The 15,154-nt window shown below is 52.1% G+C and overlaps 1 protein-coding gene across 1 annotated transcript in view; it reads right to left on the reverse strand.

Annotated features, from left to right (window-relative positions):
* PYROXD2 (pyridine nucleotide-disulphide oxidoreductase domain 2) overlaps positions 1-15,087 on the reverse strand; it is a 29,400-nt gene extending 14,313 nt beyond the window's left edge. The window contains exons 1-5 of the mRNA XM_046652465.1: positions 13,559-15,087; positions 9,007-9,026; positions 6,358-6,451; positions 6,202-6,275; positions 931-1,086 (exon numbers count right to left, since the gene is read on the reverse strand). Coding sequence (XP_046508421.1) covers positions 931-1,086; positions 6,202-6,275; positions 6,358-6,451; positions 9,007-9,026; positions 13,559-13,685 — 471 coding nt within the window. The 5' untranslated portion in view covers positions 13,686-15,087. The remainder of the gene's footprint in view (positions 1-930; positions 1,087-6,201; positions 6,276-6,357; positions 6,452-9,006; positions 9,027-13,558) is intronic.
* Positions 15,088-15,154: the final 67 nt, after the last annotated feature.

Below are 15,154 nucleotides of genomic sequence, written 5' to 3' on the forward strand. Positions count from 1 at the left end.
ACAGACAAAGAGAACAGATTAGTGGTTACCAGAGGCAAAAGGGGTGGGCACAAGGGGTGAAGGAGCGCATTTACATGGTGACTGACAAATAATAATGTACAACTGAAATTTCACAATGTTATAAACTATTATGACCTCAATAAAAAAAAATGTCACCACTAAGATAGGAGTTAATGCTATATCTTCAGCTTGTATCTAGGCTTGGTACAAAAAGTGTCCATTCAAAGAGTCTTTTTATATCTGTAAAACCAATCACACTAGGCCCATTACGGTCGGTGACTCATCTACACGAAGCTACCCAACAAATTCCTCATAATGCAATCCCAGGAAAAAAACATGCCTTCTCCATCAAAAGTGTGTACTTCCTTTCACCAGACCCGCATGCCATCACGGACACATTCCTGCCTCAGGCTGCTAGGTGATTGACCCAAATCGAATGAATGTTTATTACAACTCTTTTGCCCCAAATTCCTGATCTAGTTCATTCTATCCTTAATTATCTCTGATCCTCCCTTCATCCTTCTTTTTGGCCTTCATGTACTTTAATACTGATAACCACCTAGAGTTCTGTCTGAAAGCGGGAGAGAGAGAAAGCACATACAGTGTAGGTACATACTAGTAGACTCCCCTTTGAAATTCAGCAGGTGGAGGCCCCCCGAACAGTGGCCTCAAACTGAACACACACAGGTTAGAGGGTCTCCAGTGTCCCCTGGTCTTAATCACTGTCCTCCACCCCCTTCTCTTCTCAGCGTCCAAGACCAAAGGCTAGCACAGATTGGAGCCCTCCTAGGGCAGGTGGGGTGGCCTGTCCAAACCCCCACGGCCCTTGGACAATGTGCTGTAGGACAACTCCAACCAGGCCCGTTTCCCTTCCAGAGCTGCCCCGAGGCTGGCGAGGGAGGAGGAGACCAGTCGCTGGTCTTTCCCTACCTGGGCATCCTGCGGTGAGAACTGGGAGATCTGCTTCTGGTTTTCCACCATGTCTGTGCCCAGCAGAAGGGACCTGGGCACCTTGCTCCCTGTGCCCTCTTCCAGCAACGGGGTGAAGGAGTAGGGGTTTCGCAGATGAAGCCTCAACCCGTGTTTCTGCAGAACACAGAGCACAGGTCACATTTGAAGGGATCTGCCCTTGATCCTTCTCTGATTGTGTGTGTGACCACTTAGGTACCCGCTACTGGATCCCCAGGCATGTGGTCCTGGCTCCTATTTTTTTAATAGAAGTGTATAAAAAGCCCTCTTGCCCAGGCCCACTATGGCAGACCACACCATGCATGCCACACCAGGCCATGTCACACCACACAATGCCATACCACCCGACACTACACCACACCACGCTACCCTGTGCCAGGGACTGTAACGGGGTTTACAACGATTACCTCACAACAACTTCATAAGCACATCACCCTTACGGTACTAATGCAACAACAGAGGCTCAGAAAAGTGCAGTAACTTGTCCAAGGTCACAATGGGAGGTGGATGGAGGTTTCAAAACCACATCTCTGTGGCTCCACAGCCCTGGCTCTCAGCGCTCATCTACAACTGCCCCCACTTCAGAAATAAATAATTAAAATTTGGAAAGACACAATACAGCAACGGTTATGTGAAAATCTATACTTACAAGGTAGATGAATTATTCACATCAAAAAATTTTATTTACTTTGCAGACTCATTTACTCTAGGGTCACTTTAAATGGAAGTTCCCTTGATGCATTTAAAATATGATTTGATTTACCAATATTTGACGGACACACAGAACTTCCCAAGGGCTCATCTACTTCTTCAAAGGAGAGACAGAGAAAACAGAAGGGCCTGTGCGCCCCACAGACAAGACTCCCTGTTGCTGCAAAGGCTTCTTCCATCTTAAACCACTTTACTGAGGTTTGGCTGACATACAAAAGGCTGTACGTATTTACTGCATGCAACCTGATGAATGTGGCCTCAACAGACTTCTTTTCCCAGATGCTTGACCAGCTCTCTCACCTTTCTGAGGTCTCTGCTCAGATGTCACCTGAGCAGCAAGGCCTCCCTGACCCCAGCACTCCCTGCTCTATTTCTCTCCGAAGCGCCTGTCACTGCCTGGCTGATGACGTGGTTTCTCCCCGTCTCTCCCAGGTAGACTGGAAGCTCTGTGAGGTCGGGGCGTTGTCTCTTGCTCAGTGCTGCACCCCCGGCATCTGGTGCAGTGCAATCAGTACGTATTCTGTTGACTGAATAAGTGAACGCCACGTGGCAGACAACCCAGAGGACAGAAACCAGATCTCTGAGTAGAAGTTTGAAGAAACTGAAAAAGATCTTCCCAACAATTACAGCTAAATTTCCCCCAAACCAGATGGCAGGAACACCACAGGCTGAGCATTCTGTGGAAGCCAGCCCATTGGTAGGGGCTGGGCTGGGAGGCCTGCAGGGTCTTTTCTAACACCAACATGGGGAAATTTCTTTGATTCCAAGTTGGAGGGACTTCCAGCTTGGCTCCTCTTGATAAAGTGGACTCTTTATCACCCAGGAGGCCCCCTTAGTTCCTCTTTTTCTCCCACCCTTGGCTTCCCATCCATCGCCAAGTCCCACCAGCTCATCTCCAGAAGTTGTCCACATCTCTCCATCTCCACTGGCCCTCAGCCCAAGCCACCACCTTGTGAACCACGGCAGCAGCCACCTCACTGGTCTCCCTGAGACCACGCCTGCTTCTACCACAACCCACACCATCCAGCAGATGGGCTGACCCCTCATAAAGTCAAAATCCTATCAGTCCACTCCTCACTAAACACCACTCCTGGCCTCCCACGGCACTCGGGACAAATGCAGTCCCTTCAGCACAGTCTGCAAGGCCCTGGTCTCAGCGGGCCCCTGACGCCCTCTGCCACGCCATCTCTGCCCCTCTGTCACATGCCTGCTCCAGCCACACTGACCATCCTTCCCCCTTAGGCCTGTCCACCTCCACTTCCCTCTGACTGGGACACTCCTGCTCAGATGTCCACAGGGCTGGTGACTTCTTGGCCTTTGAATGTCAGCTCAAATGTCACCTCCTCAGGGAGGTTTTCCTGGTCCCTGGCTGGCCGGACCTCCAGTCCCTCACTGTCGTGTTGCCTTATTTTCCTTCTTCAGGTAGCACTTACCTCCCCATGAAGTTCTCCTGCTAAGAGCAGAGGCCTTGCCTCTCCAAGGGCCTGTCTCAGCGCCGGACACAGGAGGGGCTCAGAAACATTTACGGGGTGAATGAATCAACAAACCCCAAATAAGGGACCCAAGAGGAGCGCAAGCATTGTTGCAAGTATAACTAATTGAACATGAATAATTTTTTTGGCTGATTCCGGGACTTTCTCTTCTAAAGTGAACTTATAAAGTCTTTCTTGATGGCTTCAATTACGTGGTGTCAGAATAAGAAGGGGGAAGCTCAATCTCCGTTAGGTCACATCCATCAGGTTTGTTCAGATCGTGCGGTTCTCCTCTTACAAAAACCAAACTTTCTCCCGATTTACTCATGAGATTTCTTGGCACGTACAGCCGTCCCGGGTGGGAACTGCCGGGAAGGGACAAGGCGCGTCTGAGGAACCAGAGACGGGAGATTTAAATGGTGTGGTTCTCAAAGCTGTGCTCTGGGTTCCTCTTGTTCCAGAATCACTGGTTCCTGGGCCCCATCACAGTCCTACAGAATCAGACCTCTGATCAGGAACCCTCGAGAACTCTCTACTTTCCTGCCAGTTTCTCGGGTGGTTCCGGTGGACATGAAAGTTTGAGAGTCCCGCCGTAGAGAGGTTTCTGGGAGCAAAACAGGAGCAAAATGAACATGGTTGAGACCCAGAAGGTTGGGGAGGGAGGACAAGGGGTTGCCACTTGAATGAGGTGGAGGCTGGCCCAGGGAGAGGAGGGGAAGGCGGCTGCCGGCTGATGTGGGATGAACGAGCCCACCAGCGCAAAAGCCCTGCCCTTCCAGCTCAGATTCCTCTGCTTGCTGTGCGGCCACCGTAAAAGAAAACTTATTATCTGATGGATAGAACTGGCAGGTGGTCCACTCCGGTGCTCTCGTGATGGTTGTGGAAACTAAGACCCAGAGGACAGACCCCGTGAGGCCCCGTGGGGGTCAGGGGAGGCACCTTCTGGCTCAAGGATGGGAACAGGGACAGTGGTACCAAGGCAGGCCTCACACTTCAGTCGAGGGCTCAGTCTAGCTGGGGACAGGCCCATACCGGCTGGTCTGATAGGCAGTAGCCAGCCTTTCTTTCGGAGCCTCAGTTTTCCAACTGCCAAATGGGAGTAATAACACTAGCTGACAATTTCTGAGCACTTGCTACACCCCAGGCACCGTGCTAATGACTAGCAAACAGTAACCACCACGACAGCCTCGTGAGGGAGGGGCTATTACAATTCCCCTCTCACAGAGGACGTACCATGAGGCCAAGGCGCACAGCTGGTGAACCGCAGAGCCGGAGTCACCACCGGCCAGTCAGGTCCACAGCCTGTAACGTCAGCCGGCGCCCCGCCCAGGCCCGAGCCGCAGGGAGAGTTCAGGTCTGTGACCTGTGCCTGGCAAACTGCGAAGTGTTAGAACACAGGAGGCTGAGCAGGACCCCTATTGAGACGCCTGTGGTGGCACGTCACAGCCCACGAACAAGGAGGAGGGTCAGTCAGACCTGGTTCAAATTCTCTTTCATTTCCGAGCGTGTGAACTTAACCTCCCAGAACCTCAGTTCCCTCATCATAACATGGGGACACGAACGGTTCCTGTCTCACAGGTGAAAATTAATTGATGATAGAGCATTAAAGCTCGTAGCCCAAGATGTGACACTGGGAAAATATTGTTATTGTTTTGGAAACGGAATGTTCCTTGAAAGAGTTTAGTTGCCCTCCTGTAGATGCCCTCCAGGCTGTCAATGTTCTGTTATAGTAAGTTGCTCCCTACTCTAGATGGGGTTAGTTCTGCACATCACGTGGCATGATGGTTTTCTCCCTTGATTTGAGCACCATGCTCCTATTAATGCAGCCCAAGATTAGAGGTCAAATCACATACAGAATATGACAAATCCCATTTTCAAATGAGTAACCTTTTCTTATAAACAGAATAATCATTTGAAATTTTCTGTGATTTTTAGTTTTCATAAGTTAGATTTTTCAAAACGAGGGTCTACTCAAACCCCCCCATCTGCCAGATCTGTCATTATGCATAACTGGTGTGTTTGCAAACTGCCTTCAGCTATCATCTGATATGGACTGAAGACCAGAGGCCCATTCCCCGGCCGTGGCTAGACTTCATCCAGTCCTGGCTGGGGAGGGGCTCTTTCTCTCGTCTCTCTGTCTCTCTCTCTCTCCCTGTGAGGGGCGTAAAGAGTCAGTTCGTTAGTGGGTTTCTGTAGCTATCCAGTTCAGAGAAGTCTCTACATAAACCAGTTGGAGCAGTCAAAGAGCTGTGAATAGCGGCTGAATGTCTTATTAGTTTCAAACTTTCAACTTAGATGGTGCTAAAGCTCACGCAGCTTCTTGTCCAGATGGCAGAGGACCCCTTCCTCTGAGTGGTGGATGACAGGGGCACCAAGCAGGTAGAAGCTAAGCGGCCTCCAGGAATGTGCTGACTGAGTTTATAAAAGAGTCGGCGAGGGGTGAAAAGAATCTGAAAGGGCAGGGGCAGAGCTGGGCGAGCCTGTGGACCAAGGTTTGGCCGACCAGGAAGTCAACAAGGGGCAGACTGAGAGGTCTCAGGATCCCGTCAAAACAGACCAGAAGTCACAAGACGTGAAAGTCCCTGGGGTCTGACTTCCTGCTCAAGCTGTCAAGAATGGAAACAGGATCTAAAGTTCAACGAGGGCAGAAGCTGGGCTGGCGTCCTAAGGCAGCTCTGAAACTCAGAGGCTCTGGCAGCTTCCCCATGAGGGCTGGACAAGACGCCAGGAAGGGTCGGGGCAGGGCAGGGCAGGGGGCGGGGACCCAGTCCCATGAAGGCACCAGCCAGTGCTGCGTGGAGGAACACGGGCTGATGTTGACAAGGCTCGTTCTTCAAAAGAGGTCTGATTTTTATGAGCAATTTCCTGATTTTAAGACACAGGGTGGGTTAGACAAACCCATGTGTGGGAATGCTCCAGGAGACCGTGGACAAACCCTGGGGTGGGAGAGAGCTCGGGTGCAGGGAGTCACCGCGGGCACAGGGTGGGGCCTTCCCCCCAGGTCGGGGAGATGGGAAGTGCCCTCCCCTTGGGGCCACAGGGGCTCTACCTTCAGCTCCAGGTCGGTGTAGATCTGCGGCCTCAGCAGGCTGAGGAGGTAGGATGCTCGGGAGAACTTAAACCCTGAAACGAATCAAATGACGACGTCACCAGCGGTCACCAGCGGTTGCCCCCTGCTGCCCACACACCACCTCTCCAGGCTCACCTGGGATGATCTCCTCAGTGACAGCTGCGCCCCCAATCACGTGGCGTCTCTCGAAGACCGCTGTGTTCACCCCCAGTCTCTGCAGGTACGCCGCCTGATGGGGCACACAGGGCCCTTGCCTTATTCCTGGGGGCCGACCCGCAGGCTCAGCTCCTCACTACAGGGCCAGGGGCGGCCTCCTGGCTCATGCTGTTCCTGCCTCTGGAAAGGCCATTCTCTTGCTTCCCTGTAAATTCCCACTTTCCCTAAGAACCGACATGACTGCTCCTGCCCCTCCACTTCCCGGCTGAAGGTGCACTTCCCTCCTGCAAGGCCAGGGGCCTCCGGGAACTCATACTGTGCCTGCCCAGCCCTGCCTGGGACGCCCATCCCCTCCCGGGGGCGGCCAGCTCATCCCCCCTCACAAGGCCAAGGGGAGCACGGGGAGACTGCCCGTGAGTGCTGAGCCACATGCCCAGGTTCCAGTCCTCTTTCTCCTCTGCTGGGGCAGCCTCAGTGCCTGATCTGTGCGGCCTCAGTTTCCTCATGTGAAAAATGGGGTTGATGATGATAATACCGACTTTGCCTGCTTCATATTACTGCTGCGAGGGTTCACTGAGCTGGGCCCTGAAAGAGACTTACACCGTCCCTGGCACATAGGACGTGCTCAGTGAATGAGGCTGTGATTACAGCACAGTCTGATTTGGGGGAACCGATGACGCAGGAGATTTATTAAGTTTTCTCTAGCTCTTAGTGGGAAATCAATAAATATTTGTTGAAGGGAACTAGCCCAGTCCTGAGTCTATGGTGTTCCTCCCACCACCGCAAGCCGGATGACAACAGGGACGGTGTAGTTCAGAAGTCAGACTTTTTTGAAAGTTCACTTGGCAACTACTACGTGCCAGACACTGGAGTGGACCATCTCATTCAATCCACCCACCACCCTGGAGGGAGGCACTATCATTCGTCCCATTTCACAGATGAGGAAACTGAGGCTCCATGAGGTGAATAGCTCCCCTCAGGCTCATGTGGCTGGTGAGCAGAGGTGTTGGGAATTGAACCCAGATGGTCTGAACCCAGGATCTACACTCTAGACACATCCTAACGAGAAAGGAGAAAGAGCAGCTCTCGACGTGTGGAAGCTGGCCTGGCCCGCAGGGGTAAGCCATGTTGTCCTCCTATTAGAATGACAACCTCAAACAAGGGTAGTCTGAGACGTGATAAAACGGGACAGGGCGAGCCCACTTCACAGTTTTGTCTAAGCTCGAGTGAAAACAAGGTCTCCGCCCACCCACAAAATACCAAACGTGCTCTTTCTCGGCCAAGGTGAGTGACTGCTGCTTCCTTACCAATCACCTCTCTCCTCACAACAGTCGCCTCTCCCTACAGATAAGATTTATCGAGATGCCCAGTCGCAGGGTTGTCCCGCTTTCCTACAGCATCCAATCTACAGCAAACCCCTACTTCCTTAGACACTCCCCCAAATCAGCCAACCAAAGCCCGAATCCTAGAATGGCTTCCTCCCAACAGCCTCTCACGACGCCCGCCGTCCCCCACGCTGTGCGCCCTCCCCACTGCGGCAAGTCACCACCCAGCCTCACTAACTCCAGGTGGGCCCATGTCTCTGAAGGGCATTGACACGGGCCTCCCTTCGGCTGGAAACCTCCAGCAATAAGAGCCACCATTTGTGTAAGGCTTTCTGTGCCCTCGAAGTGCATTATCTGCTCCCTTCTCACCGACTCCGTGAGGGTGGGTGTCTTTATTCTCATTTACTGCGGCTCAGGGAGCCTGAGTGACTCGCCTTAACCTTCACAGATGGAAACTGGCAGAGCTGGGAGAAGAACCCACGTTTATATTAACATAAAATCGACATTTTAAACTACTGGTCAGTTGAGTTACATAACACCCCCTGTAAAATGTTCAAGTAAAGCTGACGTGTCGGGGAAAGCATGAAGATTTAACCCAAGTCTCGCGGCTCCCCCACGTTGCTAAGCCCCCTATATTGATGTTCTAGAGCTGCCACTGTTTCCGGAAGGTGTTCCGTGTTTGTCTTGTGACCTGAATACCCTCTAGCACCCGCTAGCGCCTCCTAGGGCTACACGGACTCCGGTTCGAGAGGCACAGCCTCAGGGTAACCCTGGCCTGGCTCAGCTTGGGACGTAGACGCCAGCCATGTTCGGGAGGGCGCTGCCTCCTGGCTAGACCGGCTTCCTCGCTGTCTCCAGGGTACACTTCGACCGTGCACCTGCTGGGTACTCCAGGTTGGTACATGGCCTAGACCCAGCTGGGGAGCACAGGGCTCTACTCACAAGGACTGCCCATAATCTGGAGTCAGGGCCCCCCAACTCCAGTTACCTGATCCCCAGCCTCCAACATGTCTGCCAGATACACACTTTCCCACCTTTCCATCATCTGGCTTCTTAAAACTCCTAGACTCTCCCAGGGTCATGGGGGAAATCCATGTGTTAAGGGAGACGAGGAAAGGGAGCCCCTGAGATCCTCCTTAAGTACTGCAGATGTCCACCCACCCAGCCACGGCTGGCACCAGGGAGGGGGGACTAGCCTGCCTTCCTTCTCGCCTGTGGCCCTCACCCTTCCCACTTCCTCACACCCCTGCTGAGAGCCATGTGCCCAGGGCCATTGAGGTGGGGCAGAGGGGGAGGTACTCACAGCCACCAGCCCGTTGTGTCCTGCAATGAGACGGGGAGAGGGGAGGAAAGAAACACTGGTCAGTGGGCAGACAGACACATTTCCTGAGGAGTGTGGTCACCCATCCCTGTCCTCATGCCCATGAAGGTCTTGGACAGTAGCAGGAACTTGGGGGACCCCCCCCCACCTGTACCTGGCTGTTGGAACAGCATCTAGTTTGATGCCATAAGGCACCTGGTCTATGGGGAATCAGAAAACCATGGTTCTTGCCCTGGCTTGCAAACAGTCCTGTCACCCTGGCTTGGCCAGTGGCTCCATGTTGGAGTGAGGGGCAGGGCAATCCATGGTCATGGGACGAAAACCATCCCACAGAGCCTTCCATTGCCTAGCTTCCATCACTGGGGATGAGTGAGTGACTGTCGGAGGGTGCCTCACAGTTTACTTGGCAGAGAAGAGAAGGCAAGTGTGGCTGGTGCACTGATGCTGCATGTCCTCGTCCAGCATGGACTCACTGGCCGTCCAGGTGAGTGCTGGTCACGTAGACGGTTGCTGTCAAGCGTGGCCTCTTTTGCCCAAGTGTGGTTCACAATGGGCACAATGGTGTCCCAGAAGGCTTTACTCACACAGGTTTGTCTTTGTCAATCCCCAGGGCTCCCAAAATAAAATAGGAACAGTCCACAATGAAGTAAACACATATGGCTTCCACGTGTGCTAGAGTAACGAGGTGTACTTCAGGAATGCCAGCCGAGGGGGTAAATTTGTCTATCTTATGTACAAAGTTCCGTTCCAAAAGTCTTGGGATGGCTGCCCTGGGGAAGAGCCCTGAACTTGGCTTAGGATCCCATGTCCCACTGGGAGCGAGTCTCCTTCCTGCTTTGAGAAGCTTCAGGATCACCTGAGAATCAGGTCAGTCTCAGACCACCCCCTACAGTCTACTCAGCAGGCTGGGGGCGGGGACTGGGACGGGTTTCTCACAAGCCCCCTGGTCACCCTGAGGCAGGTGGCCAGTCTCAGCCAAGCACACGGGCGCTTGGGTGGAGCCGGCCTCCTGTTCCTTTACCCTCAGGAGAAGCTGCAGCTGCTGATGGAGGATCTTTTGTTCGGCAGAGCACAGGCCCCGGTCGTCTTCAGACAGGAGGGGAGGCTCATGCGTGTCCTTGGTGATAGAAGGTCATTCTGAGTCTTCAAAGACATCAGTAGATGACCACGTTCTCTGGGCACCAACCTGGACCCACTGTTGACTCAAATAAAATGCTCAACCATTAATTTGACAAACATCCATAAATAGGAGGCAGCAATGAGCCATGTGATGGCTTTCTTCACGGCCGAGCTGATTTTTTTCCCATTCTCCACACAGAGACCCCCAGCGTTTGAGAGGCCATTGAGCCAAGTTCTCTTCCATTCAAGGAATCCTAAGATGGAGTTTTTCAAACCTCTCTGACCATGATCCACAGGAAGAAATGACCTGGCACACACCCCATATACAAATGTGTTTCACAGAAACAAAAGTTTCATAAACTAATATTAACTCACGTGATAAGCATGTGACTTATGTTTCATTTTTTAAAATGCTGCTTGACATTCTACTTTTACATATTTTTGAAATTTTTCATAAGAAAGCTTAAAAAATATGCTGGATACAGGGAGTCGGGCTGGTGGCATTGTGGTTAAGTCTCTGCACTCCGCTTCAGTGGCCCAGAATTGACAGGTTCAGATCCCTGGTGCGGACCTACACACCGCTCACCAAGCCACACTGAGGCGGCGTCCCCCATAGAAAATAGAGGAAGATTGGCACAGATGTTAGCCCAGGGACAACCTTTCCTCGCCAAAAAAAAAAAAAAGCTGGATGGGACTCACGAATAGATTGCAGCCTGCAGTTTGAAAAACCCTGTTCTCATATCCACACAACAAACTAAAGCCTGGCCACCCTGGGCTCACCTTGGCTTCTGCTGTTTACCAGGGTGTGGCCCTTGGAGAGTCATTTCAGCCACCCTGAGCCTCAAGCTTCTTTATACGTAGACCAGAGAGGGTGCTGGACCTTGCAGTGTTGCAGGGAGAATGACCCATCCTATATGTAAAGCACCTGACCCTTAGCAGACCCACAGTAAATGGTAGCTATTTGTCTTGTAATTAGCGCTGATGATAAATCATGGAAAACCAATAAAGTCTTCCAGGCAACTGGGTCCAGTTCAGTCATCACACGTAAGCCCACAAATGCACAGAGACCTCAAATGATGAAGGCTGAGGGTCCAACAGCGCAGGACCCTCCTCCCTCCACCATCCCCACCCCCAGCCCTTGCTGAGCCCTCCTGCGGCTTCTGGTGACCACCCTGTCCCCTTGGAGGGGTCATGAGCTGCAGGCTCTGCTGAGACCCGGCCTGACTATAGGGATCGCCAGGCAGCAGGCACCCAGGGCTCTGGAGAGAAGGGGCTCTGAACTCGGGCTCTAGAACGTGTGGGCTGAGCTGCCCACATCAGGGCCACTCAGTGTTGGTGAGATGTGCTGACTTCCTCGAATCATTTTCAACCCTCGGAATCCTGATGACCAGACACGGGGCCCAGGGACTGCCTTTTAACAAGCTCCTGGGTCACTCTTAGGCACACTGAGTCAAATGACTAAATCAGGGTCATCTTCAAGGTGGCTCCCAGGTACCGGCATGACTACAGGGATGCAGACATAAGACCAAGGGTCCATCCTCCTTGCTGGAAGACAGCAGGGGTGGGCTGTCACCAAGGGCAGAAAAAGGCGAGGGGCTTCTCTGAGGCTCAAAGTCCTGGAGCACTTCCATTTCCTGAGTCCAGTCATAGGGGGCTGGAGCTGGCTTCCCCCAGCCAGGGAGGTTTATAAGGCAGTTGTCAAACACAGCCATTCTTAAACATCAAATTATATAAACTTACAGTTCTACAAATAATAAAACCAAAGGTAATAAATACTCAAAACGTTCACTTCCTAACTATTTTACTCTGTCTTACTGTTACCTATGCTCTTGTGGTTATTGGCCTCCAAGGATCCGTACAGCGGCCCCACTACATAAGGATGCTCTGCTGCGTCTCTCTCCCAAATTCACATTCAGCGACATCACGGTGGCAACTTGAAAAAGGCCACCGTGGGAGTATTTACACCATGGAACTCAGCAAACAGTACACGTTGGGGCTTGATTAATTTTGTTGACTGTTCAACTTAAGAAAGTTGATGGAGAAGATGTGAATGAGGCAGATTAAATTTAACAGCATGTTGTGTCTGTCGCTGTTACACTGTGGATAGCACAAAAAGTTGAGGAAATATTCTTCCCCGTATTGGAAAAATATTATCTGATTGAGCAGTCATTCCCATCATTGACAGAGGAGTGAAGTGTGGACATAAATCTTCATTGTTTCACTTCTGTTCTGCTCTTTCAAGTAAATGAAAATATCAACATTCCTTTTGCAACTATCCTCATCTGTCAACTGCAACTATAGGTTGGCTACTGAGTTTGGCAAAAATCACAGAAATTCGGTGAGGATCAATTGGCTACCTGGAATTTAAGAGTATTGTTTTTTATTTGTAAAATTGTGTGGTACAAGTCTTTTATTTATAATAAACTTTTTATATTTATTTTATATTTATATTTATTATATAAAATATATATAATTATATAAAATTATATTTATTTTATATTTTATTTATAATAAACTTCTGTGTGTACATACGCACGCATTTTTCCCTGGAAAGGGGACTGTTAAACATTTCCCGGCACGTGACTGTTCTTGGTTCACACAGAAATGAAGAAATGCCAGAACACAGATGCAGCATCAGAGCTGGAGGATGAGCATCTTCCAGTCCTGTCATTGTCTCTCTGTATGAACCCATTTGGAAATAAGGTCAGAAGTTGAAATTCCGGCCCTCTGGGAGCGTGAATGGAAGCCAATCTGGTCCTGGCCCACAGCGTCACACAGTCACCCGGCAGATCAGGACTCTGCAGCCCGGGGATCAGAGGAGTGTCGAGGACCACTGTGGCGGATCCCCCACAGGCACCCGATGTGCAAGGCGGTGGGACACTGTCACCCTCGGCAAACCCACAGCAGGATCTCTGTGACTCATTTCTATTTTTCCCCTACTGCCCCTTACAATTTGCGATTCCTGTTTCCTTTGGAGATGGGTGACCTTAGTGATAAGGGTGTGGGGACAAGAACTCAGGGCACTTGAGGTGTCTGGATCTCACTGGTCTGCTGGCCCAGGCCTTTCTTTCTGACCCTTATGTACCATATGCTTCCTAAGGATATGGTGGCAACTAGCTAATTTCGCAGGAGATACCTGGAAACCCCTAAGCTCACCCAGTCCTCCCTGGTCATGCTAGATGAGACCTAAGCCCAGAGAGGACAAGACTCTGCTCCAGACCACACAGATGGCATAGCCAGCCCCAGGAGCCCACTGCCTGCTTGCAGATAGGTGGGCTCTCCACCACGGCCTCTGCTCTTGCCCCAACTCCTGGCCAGCGGTGCCCAGAGCAGAGAGAGGGGACAGGCTGGGAAGGGCCCTCCAGGCCCCTGAGCAGGGCTGCCCCTCCTTCAGCTCTGGCGCAGCCTGCTTTACCTGCTCCTATCACCACCGCGTCGTACTCAGGCTTCAGGTGTCCCCTGGCTTCCCAATGAGCTCGTCTCCAAGCAGGGCGGGGAGAGGCGCCCACGGCCCTGCAGAGCCCTCGGCCGCTGGCAGCCATCTCTGCCCAGTGCTAGGCCAGGAATTTGCTTGCAACCAGCTTTTTGTGCTCCCCCCGCAGGGGGAGGAGCAGGAAGCAAGCAGGAAGAGAGGAGGAGCTGCGGTCCAGCTGCCATACTTGGCTTCAGGCCACGACTAAGAGGACACTGAGCACACGCGGACCGAGTCTACACGGGGCGGGCAGAGTCCACGCGGGGCGGAGACTCTGGAGGTTGCCTACTAACCAGGAAGAAGTCATGCCAACACCAGGCCTGCGGAGAGTAATCCCGGTGCTGATAACTCTCCAAGGCCGGGTCACTCTCCTGAAGGCTCAAACACCCTGTGCTTGCCAGGCTGCTGAGAAGCTTGCAGGGCTGGGGGCCACTGCACTCTCCGTAGTTCTTGGGGTTCTCCTTCTTCTTGGGAAGGCCTGGATATTTCTGTTCTTTCAGCACCTTTCCTACTTTCCAAGCTCCCATCTGTGAATATCTCCAGCTTTCCCACTGTCCTCTGGCCTGTCTTCAATCAGGAGCCCTTTGTTCTCTGCCCGTTGGCTAGCAGGCTGGTCCCCTGGCAGGAAGAAAGCACCCTAGGAGGTGAGTGTCCTGCTCCGACGTCTGTCAATGTTCTAGAAACCTGCTCTCAGAGCTGCATCTCAGAGCTGGGAGAACACAAGGAAAAGGTGCTTCTGAGCGAGAGGGCTCCCGAGGATGCTTCTGCTCTCGACTCTGACACCCTCCACACGCCTCGGAGGGGTCACGCCACGTGTGACTCTGCTAAAACCCGACTCGGGCTGTTCACCTGGTGTTGTCATAATATTGAAAAACTAGGGGGATTGGTTAAACTAGACCCATCACATGGAGCAGCTGTTAAAATTTAGGGGAAACTATTAGGTGACAAAGTGGGATCCTGGACAGCAGTGGGCTTCTAGGCTTCTTTTTTTACTTTTGAGCTCTTCTGGATTTTCCACAACCGATGGTTTACATTTCCATCCATAAAGTCATGATATTTAAGAGGAATGCAGACTGGGCCACCTCAGGTGACCGTCCCTCACTGCCACCTTCTGAGGACGTTAGCCCGAGGTCTGGTTCCAGTTCCTTCAGCAGCTCTGTCCCCTGTAAGCTGTTCCCCTAATAGGAAAGAAGAGTCTTTTTGCACGAATTTCAGCTCGGGACTGAAGACACAGCAGGCTCGGCTGCCGGCTGCATGTCTGTGCTGCGCTGGGTGCTGACTTCTGCCACATCGCTTCTCTCCACCCCAGCAGCGGCCCCTCGGCCCCAGAGCAGCGGACGCTGCCCAGTCCCAGTTTCTGATGGTCTGTTATCCTTGGGTCTATTCTGGGCTGGGGACTTCTGGGTTAGAGGAGAGGGGGTGTACCTCCTGGGCAGCTTTTAAAATCTTCAAAGCCTGGGATCCGCTGGTCTGAGTGACACACATCTCTGGGGTGGGGCCGGGGCAGGAGCAGAGAATGAGCAGGGCACGAAGGGGCCA

This window comes from Equus quagga, chromosome 2 (genome assembly GCF_021613505.1).
Source record: "Equus quagga isolate Etosha38 chromosome 2, UCLA_HA_Equagga_1.0, whole genome shotgun sequence".
NCBI classification, from domain to species: Eukaryota; Metazoa; Chordata; class Mammalia; order Perissodactyla; family Equidae; genus Equus; species Equus quagga.